At 38.9% G+C, this 12,421-nt stretch overlaps 1 protein-coding gene and 1 pseudogene across 2 annotated transcripts in view; one reads left to right on the top strand and one right to left on the bottom strand.

Moving 5' to 3' along the window:
• The window catches only part of Stim2 (stromal interaction molecule 2), a 128,360-nt gene that overhangs the window by 71,315 nt on the left and 44,624 nt on the right, over positions 1 to 12,421 (bottom strand). For both annotated transcript variants that reach the window (XM_034508713.2, XM_034508712.2), the window contains exon 2: positions 1,435 to 1,565. In XM_034508713.2, coding sequence (XP_034364604.1) covers positions 1,435 to 1,565 — 131 coding nt within the window. The remainder of the gene's footprint in view (positions 1 to 1,434; positions 1,566 to 12,421) is intronic.
• On the top strand, positions 6,352 to 6,498 carry LOC117713249 (U2 spliceosomal RNA; annotated as a pseudogene).

The raw sequence follows: 12,421 nt of genomic DNA, 5'->3' as shown, positions 1-12,421 counted from the left end.
TCTCACCAACATGACTGGCTAAACATGAGATTAACAATGGTACCAACAGACATGCTAACAAGCCCTTGAGGCCTCAATCTAGAAAAAACTACAGGAAAGCTGAGTTCAGGGTAGTCTTCCCAAGGGAATAGCACACCTGTTGATCATCAATACAAAATAGCCCTGAAAACATATATACAAGTAACATTATACAGACTAGCCAAGTTTTATTATGAATTCAGACATGCATACACAACACACATATCACACTCACACACACACACACACACACACACACACACACACACACACACACACACACAAAATATAACAACAATATAAAGAAAAAGAGGCCATGAACTTGAAAGAGGAGATATGTGGGAGGGTTTAGAGGGAAGGGAAAAAGGGAGTGGGAACTATGTAATTATATTAAAGTTTCAAAAACTAAATAAAGGCTGGTCGTGGTGGCACATGCCTTTAATCCCAGAACTTGGGAGGCAGAGGCAGGTAGATGGATCTCTGTGAGTTTGAGACCAGCCTGATCTACAAAATCAGTACAGGACAGCCAGGACTATTACACAGAAAAATCCTGTCTCAAAAAACCATAAATAAACAAATAAATAAATCTTTAGAGATTGGCACTGTGAGGTAGCAATGATCTTTTCCCACATACACTGTGCTAATCCACAGACTTGACTTTGCCAATCTGATACTAGCAAGTGCTGGCAACTAGAGGCATGATAAGCACTCACACACAAGAACTTCCTGGAATGCTACCACTTGGAAGCCAGCTGTCAGGCAGTAATAAACTTCTATCCAGACTCCTGGATGATAGACATACAGAAAGAGAAATCATAAGTGTAAGACAACATCATAGCAGCTCAGAAATATATTCCAACTGCCACAGATGACCAAAGCCCATACCTACAGTAACAAAAACATTGCCTGGCTGAGCCCAGTTAACCCATAGAACTTGGAATCATCTACTCGTCATTAACACAGCATTTTGGAGTGATGTGTACAGCAGCACTGGGCAGTGACACTGAGCAGGTTATGTGCTTGTGAAACCCATGACTTTGAGAAGTTTATATAACCAGGAAGCATGGGGACAATGCAAATGTCTAAAGACCCAGCTATGGTTAAGGATTTTGAACCTGAGAGAGTTTGAGGCTAGCCTGAGTTATTATACTTCACACCCTCATCTCAAGAAGAAAAAAAAAAAAATCCACAACTACCAATCTGTAAAGTCACAATTACAATGAAAAGGAAAGGAGAAGGAGGAAGAGGGTTGGTGAGAAAAGCAAGCAAAGGAAGTCAGAAAAGCCATGTAAATACAGTAAGCAAAATCACAACTTAAAAAAGATAGCTAAAGGCACTAAGCAGCCCTGAGAACCAGAAGAATCCCAGGAACAGAGACTGAAGGAGAAGGCAGGCGGGGAGAGGAGCTCCACCCACCTCATCACTCTCGTCCACTTCTATCCCACCATCCTTGTCATCATCCATCTGCTTATGTATTGTCTGAAGTGCTTCCAGGCTAAACCTGTCTTCTTCAGTGAAGCAAGGTGGACTCAGTGATATACAGGGATCTGAAACAAAGCAGAGGACAACTGTTACCCTGCCATACTAGAACACAGGTTATAGCTAGATGTAATGAAAACGAAAAAGGAAATCAGACTTCAGACTAAGACCAAGATTTGTCTTACCAGAATACATTCTAACATCAAAGATCTAATAAACTTGAGTAAAAGAGAGTAATACAATTATCAATAGGCAGAGACATCTCAATTTTTTAACACTTCCTCATCTTTCAAACTCTCTTTGTATCCAATATTCCTAAAGAAAAAGAGGTTTGCTCATATTAAGAAGAAAAATTAATATGAAATGGATAGTGTTACTTTTGTACAACATAGTTTAGTTAAAATGAAAGGTTTGTGGAAACATTCAGAACAAGTAAGGAAGGAAAGTGTAAAATAGTTTTCTATTTTATCATAATTCAGGAGTCTGTCTATCTGGCTTTCAGACGTATCCATTTTTAGATCAACAAGATTTTTTTCTAGGGACTTTTTTCAAATCTTATTTCTCATGTTTTCTTTAATATCTATTTGTTGGTTAAACGCCTTCCAATAGAAGAGAAACAGAACATTATATCCAAGTTGTCAAAACTAAAGATCTAGCGCTACAGAAAGCCTGGCACACAGGAGGCACTGGGTTTCAGCCCCAGCACTATAAAAATAAAATAAATTAATAAAAATGAAGCACTACTTAGAGGGCATATGCCATATGAAGATCTTCAAAGACTTAAGGCCGGATGGATGAAAGGGTCTCTTCTGAGGCTATGACTCGTAAAAGCCTATAATGCCAAACAGGACAGCCCTGCACTCCTTCTCCACACAACCTACCTGCTGGCTGATACACTGTAAAATTGGTAGACATACTGATATTACTTTACTAAACCATTAAAACAGTATTAAACTATAGTATCAGTAGAAGCAGAGGTATTCCTAGATTCAGTGACTTTAAGGTTTAATATAATCTGTGGCTTTGCCACAGTGTGGCTATCTCAGCAGTAGTTAAGATCTGGCCCTGTTGTGAACACAGGTAACTGTGAATAAACCACACGTCAGTGGTCTTAATTATCTCACTCATCTCTAAACAGAGACAAATCGGCCAGCTACTTACTAAAGTCGACAGCAGTAATAAAAGAATGTTTAATTTGGTATTTACATCAAAAAAACTATAGTAAAGTGCCCAAGAGTCACAAGTTATTTTATTTTCTAAAACATAATTCAAACCCAAATTTCCATGTTCCAGTTTATAATGTAATTTAACATTTTTATAATTTTAATTCATTTAGTGCTGAAAGAAAATAAAAGAGAAAAACAAAATTATAAAGGTGGAAAATGCAATTACAGGCCACATGAGGCTCAGTGGTTAAGAGTACTTGTTGCTCTTCCAGAGAACCTGGGTTTGATTCCTAGCACCTACATGGCAGCTCACAAGCATGTGTAGCACCAGTTCCAGAGTACCTAATGTCCTCTTTTGATCTCTGCAGAAACCAAGCACACAAGTGATGGCTAGAGAACATGCAAGCAAAACATATCATTAAAAAGAAAAAAAAAAAGGAAAAAAAATGACATGCTTAAACCAGCTGTGGTGGCACATATCTTTAATCCCAAAACTTGGGAGGCAGAGGCAGATGGACTTCTGTGACTTGAAGGCCAGTTTGTTCTACAGAGTAAGCTCTAGAACAGCCAGGACTACACAGTAAGACGCTATTAAAAAATAAATAAATAAATAAAATAAAAAACCAGGGCTGGAGAGATGGCTCAGCAATTAAAGGTTGGGTTGACAACAAAAACATAAAATATTTAAAACACTAAGATTTGCTTAAAAACTAATAATTTGGGAGACTAATGATCAAGTATGATCCCTATCTATGAAACAACCAGAACATTAATATGGTTTTGAGTTTAAATTTATATGTAATTAATGTATAGACTCAAAATAAAAGGTAGTCTTTCAAACTCCAAACCAACAAGTCAAGATCTCTATGACATCTAGTCCCCTGCATCAAAGGGTGACAACTTGTTACAAGTGATATAGAAGAAAAGAAATTTATACTCCCATTAATCATACAGGTTTTATAGTTAAATTACCTAAGGCCTTGACAGTGAGAGCTCTGCAGCCTTTGTAAAGTCTGAGGATAAAATTAAGAGTAACAGATAACCTGGAAAATGCAAATACAGATAACACTGGACCAGGCATGGTCATACATGCCTATAATCTCAGTACTCCAGAGGCACAGGCAGGATTGCCACACATCTAGGTGATTGCTAATGCTAGGACAACCAGTGCTACAGAGCAAGATCCAATCGCAAAATCAGTTTCCTGACTGATGGAAATTAAGATGGGTAACTATTTACTTGCATGTACTTCATTAAAAAAAAGTTAACTCATTAAAAAAAAATACTGTCAAAGTCTACTTCAAGGTCTAACTATAAAAATCTTTCACAAGTACTATGTAATACATACTTCCTTCTCCAAAGTCCAGTCCATCAATTAAATAAATGTCATCTGTTGTGTAACCTACTGTGTTAGGCACTGGAAATGTAACAATGAACAAGAGAAAAACATTCAAATGTATCCTAGCAAGACTATGAGTTTGTGAAGGCTACAGACACTCTAGCAATGGCAAGCAGCTGGGGAAAGGAAAGCAAAAAGTAGCTATGAAATGTTACTGAATTTGAACTTTTTCCATGCAAAGTCTCAGATCATTCTATGTAAAACCATCACTTTAAACTGTACTCTACTCATCTGTGGTGGCTTTATCTATCACTCTGTCTCCTCAGCTAAGCATAAAAATGGAGCAGAGACTACGTTCTTCCATTTATCAAAAGCTCATAATAACTAGGATTTTGCTGGGAAATATTTTAGGCCTGATTAATTTTGATGCTTCATACTTTAGATCACAAACTTCTATGCCATGAAAGGTAAAGACTGACATAGAAATTAAAAGGATAATGCAGTCATTAGAAATTTTAAAAGTATGATACACTTTTTAAAGCTCACAATCTAGTGAGAAAGAAGACACACAGGTTCCTACATGAATACTAGCTACATGATGTCATGATTTGAATATGCTCCCCACCCTCAAAAAAGTCTTGCACTGGAAACATAATCCCCAGTGTAACAGTACTGGGGAAGGATCCTAACAAAGGGTGTTGGGTTATGAGAACCCGCCGTGAGAAACAGATTCTGCTAACAAGAAGCTTGAGGGCAACTTTGATCTTTTGCCCTCACTTGCCCTCCTGCAGTCCTATCTCACACTCTCTTGCCCTTCCTTCTTCTAGCAATGACAATGTAACAGGATGCTTGTACCTACGTGCCAGCTCCCAGATCATGAATTTTCTGGCCTTGAAAATGTATTTCTATTGTTTACAATGGCCTATAGAGCACTAAAATTGTATGTTATGGGAATCTGGACAATCTAATCCAGACTAGGAAAGACAATTAGCCTGTTTTTCTTGAAATGCATTTAGAAAATTCAAAAGGCCCTATAGCCAATGGCCTTGAGGGAGAGAAAATCATGCCTGAAAGAAAACATTCAGTGACAGGCAGAGTATGTGGCATGAGACATACATGCACGCCGGTTCCTCTGTATGGAGTACAGATCATAAGAAAAGAGGTGAGGCACTGGCAGGAGACTGTTTGTCCAAACCTTTCCTTTTCCATTCTGGGAACTTGGATCACATCTAAGGACTATGCAAAGTCAGTCAGGGGTTTCAAGGAGGGACAAACACAATCAGACTCATAAGAGGTCACTCCAGTGACACAGTAAAATAAATGGAATGAAGGCAAAGCTGACAGGCACACTTGTAGGAAACTGCACAACAGAAGTACAGGGATTCCAACTCAGCAGGTACATAATGAAGTCAGTTCTAGTATATGAGGTTTGGTGGAAGATGAAGCAATAAATAATGATAAAAGTGACCTATGTTTCTACACAGAATACTGTTTCCTAAATTTAGAGTAGATGAGATTGCACTCACTGTGCAAGCCTGGTGCCCTGATTTCAATCCTCTGGGACCCTGAAGTCTATTCCCAACCTGATTTTGATCCCCAAAACGTGGAATAGAACCAACTCCACAAAGTTGCCCTCTAACCTTGACAATGTACGACACTATGGCATATGTGCCATTCCCAACACATACTGTGTACTCCCCAACACACAATATTATTTTTCCATCAATTAATTTATTTTACATCGTCATCAAAGCTTCCCCTCCCTCCTCTCCTCTGAGTCCTATCTCTCACCTCCATTTCCCCCATTCTCCGCCGCCTTTCTCTTCAGAGAAGCAGGGGCTTCCCATGGATATCAACCGGCCTTGCCATATCAAGTTGCAGTAGGACTAAGTGCATCTTCTATTGAGGCTAGACAAGGCAGCCCAGTTAGGGGAAAGGAAATCAAAGCCACGCAGCAGAGTCACAGAGAGCACTTGCTCCTGCTGTTAGGGAACCCACATGAAGACCAAGCTGCACATTTGTTACATCTATGCAGAGGGCATAGCTCCATCCCAGGCATGCTCTCTGGTTGGTAGTTGTCTCTGTAAGCCCCTATAAGCCCATGTTATTTGATTCTGTAGTTTTCTTGTAGTTATCTTTGACCTCTCTGGCTCCTTCAATCCTTCCTCTCCTCTTCCACAAAATTCTCCGAGAGCTCTGCCTGTTTGACTATGAGTTTCTATATCTGTTTCCATCAGCTGCTAGGTGAAGCCTCTCAGAAGACAGATATAGCCAGGTTCCTGTCTGCAAGTATAGCAAAATATCGTTAACAGTGTCAGGGGTGGTCTCTCTCTCATGGCATGGGCCTCAATCCCTTCTAGGCCTTTTGGCTAAGATCAAGTGTAGGATCTGTTCTCATCAGTTTACTATCATTATTATTTTTTTTAAAGAATACTATTTCCTTAAAGTATGACTTAAGACCCACAAATGCAACAGTCATGAGTTCTTAACTCTACTGCCATCTCTAATGCTTCGTTTTATTTCTTTCTCGGTTGTTTTCTAGGTTAATTCAGCAAGAATGATCACTTTAAATCAGATTAGTTGACTTGCTTTAAAATTCAGTCTACCCTATAAAATCCATGGCTATAAGAATACAGTGTAATAATTTCAAACGTGACAGCTGAAATCTGTCTTCTCTGTCAGTATTTCATAGACCTTAGCTCCAAAATGCACTAGTGAAAACCATGTCTCCATACCTGGAATATGGTTCTTCTCTAACAGGATTCACTCATTCATTTAAACAATGCCCATACCGGCTAGGCTCTGCCTGGTGCTGGGTACACAATATAAGGAAGCATCCTCTCCACGGAGCCTTCCACGTGTGTTAAACACAGTACAGCACGATGGATCCCTTAGCTTTCATATACTCAACATTATTTCCTTTTCTCTGCACTGATAGCACCTGGCATTGAAGAAAATCGAATCAGCTTCAACAGAGTAAGACGCACCCTGCATAGACAACAGCAGCATCGAGTTCTACCTTGTGTTCCTATATTCAATGCCAAATGCCCATTAAAGTCTTTTGAAAAAACAGTTATGTATTTCATCTTAAGTGAATAAAAATTATTTCCTCTAGTTAGAATTATTTACTATTAAAAACCAAAGCCATTCCATAAACGTAATCTAGTATCTCTAACCCTATGTTTGTACCTTTCAGAGGAAATGATTCATGAGTAACCTGTTTAATAAGATCATATCCACCTCGACATAACATTTGGGATTTTAACCATATCTTCAAGCCACCAAATCCAAGTGTCAGAACGATGTATATAAAGAAATGTGTCAGTACTCTTAGTCAGAGAAGGAGTATTGCTACCACTGCCTGCCTGCCTGAAAAAGCAACTGACCGATCCAAAAAGCATACATGACTGGTAGGAAAGGAAACCAGTGGTTTCCAAAATAACACTCCCAATCTCTAACATACACATTTTCTACCTTACTTATCTTCTGGACAGTGTATATCACTTCAATTCACATTTCTCTTGAACACACCACTTTTTAAGTGAGAACTTTACTTTTTAAGTGAGAACTTTACACACACTTAAATTTAGACTCTTATTCCCACATATGTGGCAAGCTTTGGAGAGGCCAGAGAGCCTTCACAAGGCAGGGCCTGGCCGGTAGAAATGTATACTAGGAAGGGCCACCAAGGGTTAGCCGCACCTTACCTCTAGTCCTGCTTACTTCTTCCTGGCCCACTGCTATGTTAGATCCACTGCCTCAGTCTCTGCCACTATACACCAAGCAGTCCACTATGCATGCTCCACTGTAGTAAACTAATGACCTCTGAAAACACAAGCTAACACAAACCCTTAGGTTGCTTCTGTCAGGTATTTGGTCATAGCAATGGGAAATAGCCACACCACTGTGATGGATATTTTGTATCCTAACTTTGTCTTAAATTTGAATATGCTCACTATCTACCTCAAAGGATATCATGTTTAATGGTTTAAATACCTTAATGGTTAGTAGTTTAAAAGTTAATATAGATATTCAAGGCTAATTACTAACTATAAATCATCTATCTAGCAAATGCACAGAAGTTTAACTCTAGGTCAAAACCCACATGCACATTAAGTAAAAAAAAAAAAAAGTCAGCTTAATAACCATACAATGTCAGACATCTGTAATTAGTATACAACTAAGAAGAAAAACGTGCTTATGCCCACAGAAAAAAAGTCTTCAAGGTAAAAGTGACATTTGCATTGGTTCTTCAAGGTCCTCCATGAAGACACACACAGGCAAGAATATATGTGGCAATTAGCTACATTAAACACAATGATAATGAAAATGGGAAATGCCTACCATATTATAAAGTATACATAAGAAATTATGGTTCTATATTTCATCCTGACTACTAAATAGGCACTGTTAGCGTTCACAGGAAAAAAGTAAAGACCGGCATATAGAAAGATCTATAGACTATTCTGAATAAAGGAAAAAATAAATACATAAATTCTTCACTGGCAAGAAAGCTCATGTTTGCAGTTCCCTCTGCCAGCAACAGACTTTCTCCCTGATATACCATGGCTAACCAAGCCCCTTCATCCCAGGGCACACAGCCTCCCCTGTGTTCTCTGCTGGCTCCATACTCTCCACAGCCTTGTCACAGTGTGCAGCGCTATGCCTTTATCTCCTCAGTAACTCCCACACTGAGATGCAGTCATGAAATCACAGGCTTTGTTTTGATCAGTCCTCTCCACACTGCCTAGAACAGGATCTGACTCACGGAAATGCTCAAAATTATTTGTTTACTGAATTACTTATTAATTGGCTTTTAAATATAAATGTTTGGAGACGTCTTTTAAGAAATTACTCAGGGGATTAGAAATCTAAGTGTACCAACTGACAAATTCTCACCCCTTTATGGCTGAGGGTAAATCTAAGCAGACAGTACAAATTTCATGATACTGTACTTCTGATCAATTGTTTCATTTCATCTACGGCTTACTATGGAGTCTACCCACTGTCAGATATTATTGTTTACTTACTAAACAAAATAAACAGTATTATTATACAAAATAACCAAGTGCTTAAATGTGTTAAAATGCTTAACATAGCCTTCATAGCTTAACATACTACTACTTCAGTAGTGAAGGTAACTATAAAGAAACTGTGCAGTCAGGACAAAGCCTGTTCTGACCCATACACTACCTATAATATTACTATAGCATGCCTAACAATGTGCCTGAGTTTACATGTCCACAACTGTCTCTCCTGTGACCTGGTGAAACAAAAATAAGCTCCAGCAGGAAATAATATGCACTCTGGAACCCACAAATAATAAAACCCACTAGCAGGGTCTCAAGCAGCAGTGCTCTGTCCTTTCTGTTCCCCTTTTCTCAAACTCTCCCAACAGCTTCTTGCAGACTGTGGCTGGGAGCAGGGCAAGGACATTAAGCAACATTAAGCACAGGGCAGGCTCATGTAACAAAGCATGGTGCTCCAAAAAGCTAGTCTTACTCCCCAGTTCAGAGGAAGAAAACACTAACAAGTGTGGGTGGAGCTGCAACAGGAAGTGACTCTGCAGAGACGGCCTGGGCTATCAGTAAGTGAAGGTCAAGAACACCAGGCATAGGGTTCTGGAGGGACTACTAGCTCAGGTAAGACACCTGCTTACTCCGAGTTCCATCTGCACACTAGGGTAGCTTAAGGTTGGGGTGGAAATGATGCAGAAAAATGTCACAGAAGAAACCTCTTGAGAACTCAGAATTATCTGGTGTAATACAAATCTTCACTCCAGACAATTGTATTTTCTAATTGTCCACGTCACTGATGACTGTACACACTGTGACAACATGTAACTACCCAAAGGCCATACTTTATAAAGCTCACTTTTATTGTTGTACACTTTATAAACTTCACTTATTGTTGTACACTTTATGGGTTTGGTTCAATCATTGAAACATGCAGCCTCACTTAAAATATAATAGGGGGTAGTAGGATTACCTCCCAAACCCTATGTTCTACCTATTCATCCCTCACTCCCAACTCCTGGCAAATATTGATCTTTTTAGTTTTGTCTTCTGTCATAGTTTAAGATCCTTATTATACAACCTTTAAAGTTTGGCTTTGTTTGACTAGAAAGCCAGGGAGATGGCTCAGTCAATAATGTGTATGCTGCATAAACAAAAACTAAGTACCTTTTTTAAAAAGTCTAGGCCCAGCAGAAGGCTGCGCCTATGATCCCAACTAGTCAGACAGACACAGGAAGACCCTGGAGCTTGCTGGACAACCAATACAGTGGCACCTGAAAGCTCCAGGTTCGTGACAAACCTTGTCTCAAAATATAAGAATGACTGAAAGACACCGGCGTCCACCTCAGGCCTCCACAGCACTCACCTTAACTCATGTACACACTGCACACATACATGCAGGAATATGGAGTCTTGTTTCTTCATACTGCTTCATTTACATTTATGCTAAATAATATCTCATTGTCTGAATGAGCCACCTAGTTTATCTGTCCATTCTTTGCTGGTAGACCCGTTGGCTGCTAAGCTTTGCTATCAAGAACAAAGCTGTGAGTAGGTTTTTGTATAATTTTCTAACTCTTCCGGATAAATACCAGCAGGTATAATCCCTGGACTTCATGGAAAACTGGTAAGTTTTATAAGAAATGGCCAAACTGCCTTTTAATGTTATTTACACCACTGTCCATTCTACCAGCAGGGCATGAGTCTCTGGGTTCCACACTTGGTCAACAGTTCATTCTGTCAGTGCTCATGGTCTTCTAAACTGAGGAGCATGATATATCTCCCTGTTTTCATTGGCATTTCCCACTAGCATAATGTGGAATATATTTTCATATGCTTATCTGAATCTCCTTAATATATTGGTTTTATTTTAATCCGGAGATACATATTTGCCACCCAAGAATGTCTATCACAACAGTCTAGACAGTAAATTACAGAATCTAAGCTACAGGAATAGGGATGTGACTCCCTAGTAAGTCCATGCTTCCTAACAGCTAGCACAAAGCCCTAGCTTCTGTCCTCAGCACCACAAGAAAACCAGAAACAAAGTATATAAACTGCAGGCATGGTAATAAAAGTAAAAATGACAAATTACACTAAAATTACAAGGGAAGCTTATCAGGAAAAGGATACTGGCAGGGCTGACATTTCAGACCTAAACGTCATCTAAAAATCAAAGATATTTTTCTCCTCCATTTGGCTAATCCAGACTGTACAAAGCTCCTGAAATGCAAATATACTGACATTAAGCTGCCACTGAAGAACATACATACAATGCGCTATATTTCTGTCACTGTAATCTATTGATACTCACAGAGACTATAGCTCAGAAACCTACTAAGAGATGGGGCGGCTAAAACAGTAAATGCAGTCTTCACTTTCCCTCTAACAATACAAGCTGAGTCAGTAAACTTCATGCAGAAATGAGCAAAAAATAGAGCCAGATAACTCTTAACAAAAGCCAGTGGCCATGGCCCAGTAACCACGTACAGCATCACACCCTGCCAAGAGTTTGGCTTATCATCTTGGCAACAACTTACAAATCTCATGCTTAGGATTTGCTTAATTATTACCCCTGAAAGAAAAGAAAATATCTTGGATTTATTACTGCCATCAACAGTCCAAATTTTTATCAAGTCAAATATTTCAGTTTAAATGCTTTTAGAGCAAACTTTAATATCATCAGAGACAATTCTCTAGTATCACTTTCTAATATACCAAACCCGGGTTCAACCTCACACAGAATGAATGATGGAATATCCTCTCGAGGTCAGCATCAATCTCATATGTCTAGCATATGTCTTATTCTTCCTACATCTAGCATGAGACACCCAACCTGTATGTAGTAGAAGTAATAGATCTCAAAAAAAAAAAAATGTTTTGAAGTTCTATGTACTCATTTTAGCATACTGCATAATCTATTTTCTGGTGAATAATGGGCCTTTAGAAGATGCTAGCATTTACTAGGGCACATTACATAGCAGAAAACAAAGGAGAATACGTGCCCCATCATCAGATGTGTGCACACAGTACTATATAAGAGTGAATCAAAACAGAAGTGAAGAATTCCAGATTCCATAACCCCTAAACACTGTCTGATGGTCAAAAAGACACAGTAGCTACATCTAATTACAGTGATGTGTTAGTCTAAAGGAAAAATAAAATCCCTTTGCTAACAGCCCCTTCTAACTGCCTGTTGGAGCTCTGAATCTACAATCACTATATGGTATAAAAGGTGCCTATTAATTTACCCTGACCCTAGCAGTAACAAAGCAGTTTTTCCTCATTGTAAGTTATTTTTTCAACATTTTACAGTTTTGATTGAATTAGGCGATACAAACTCATTCCCTTCCCACTCTCCATGGCAGTTTTAAAATTAAGATCTCTTACCTGATTATTTTATA

Source organism: Arvicanthis niloticus, chromosome 7 (genome assembly GCF_011762505.2).
Source record: "Arvicanthis niloticus isolate mArvNil1 chromosome 7, mArvNil1.pat.X, whole genome shotgun sequence".
In the NCBI taxonomy this organism is placed as follows: domain Eukaryota; kingdom Metazoa; phylum Chordata; class Mammalia; order Rodentia; family Muridae; genus Arvicanthis; species Arvicanthis niloticus.
Note: the sequence above shows the minus strand (reverse complement) of the source record. Positions and strands in the feature narration are given on the sequence as shown.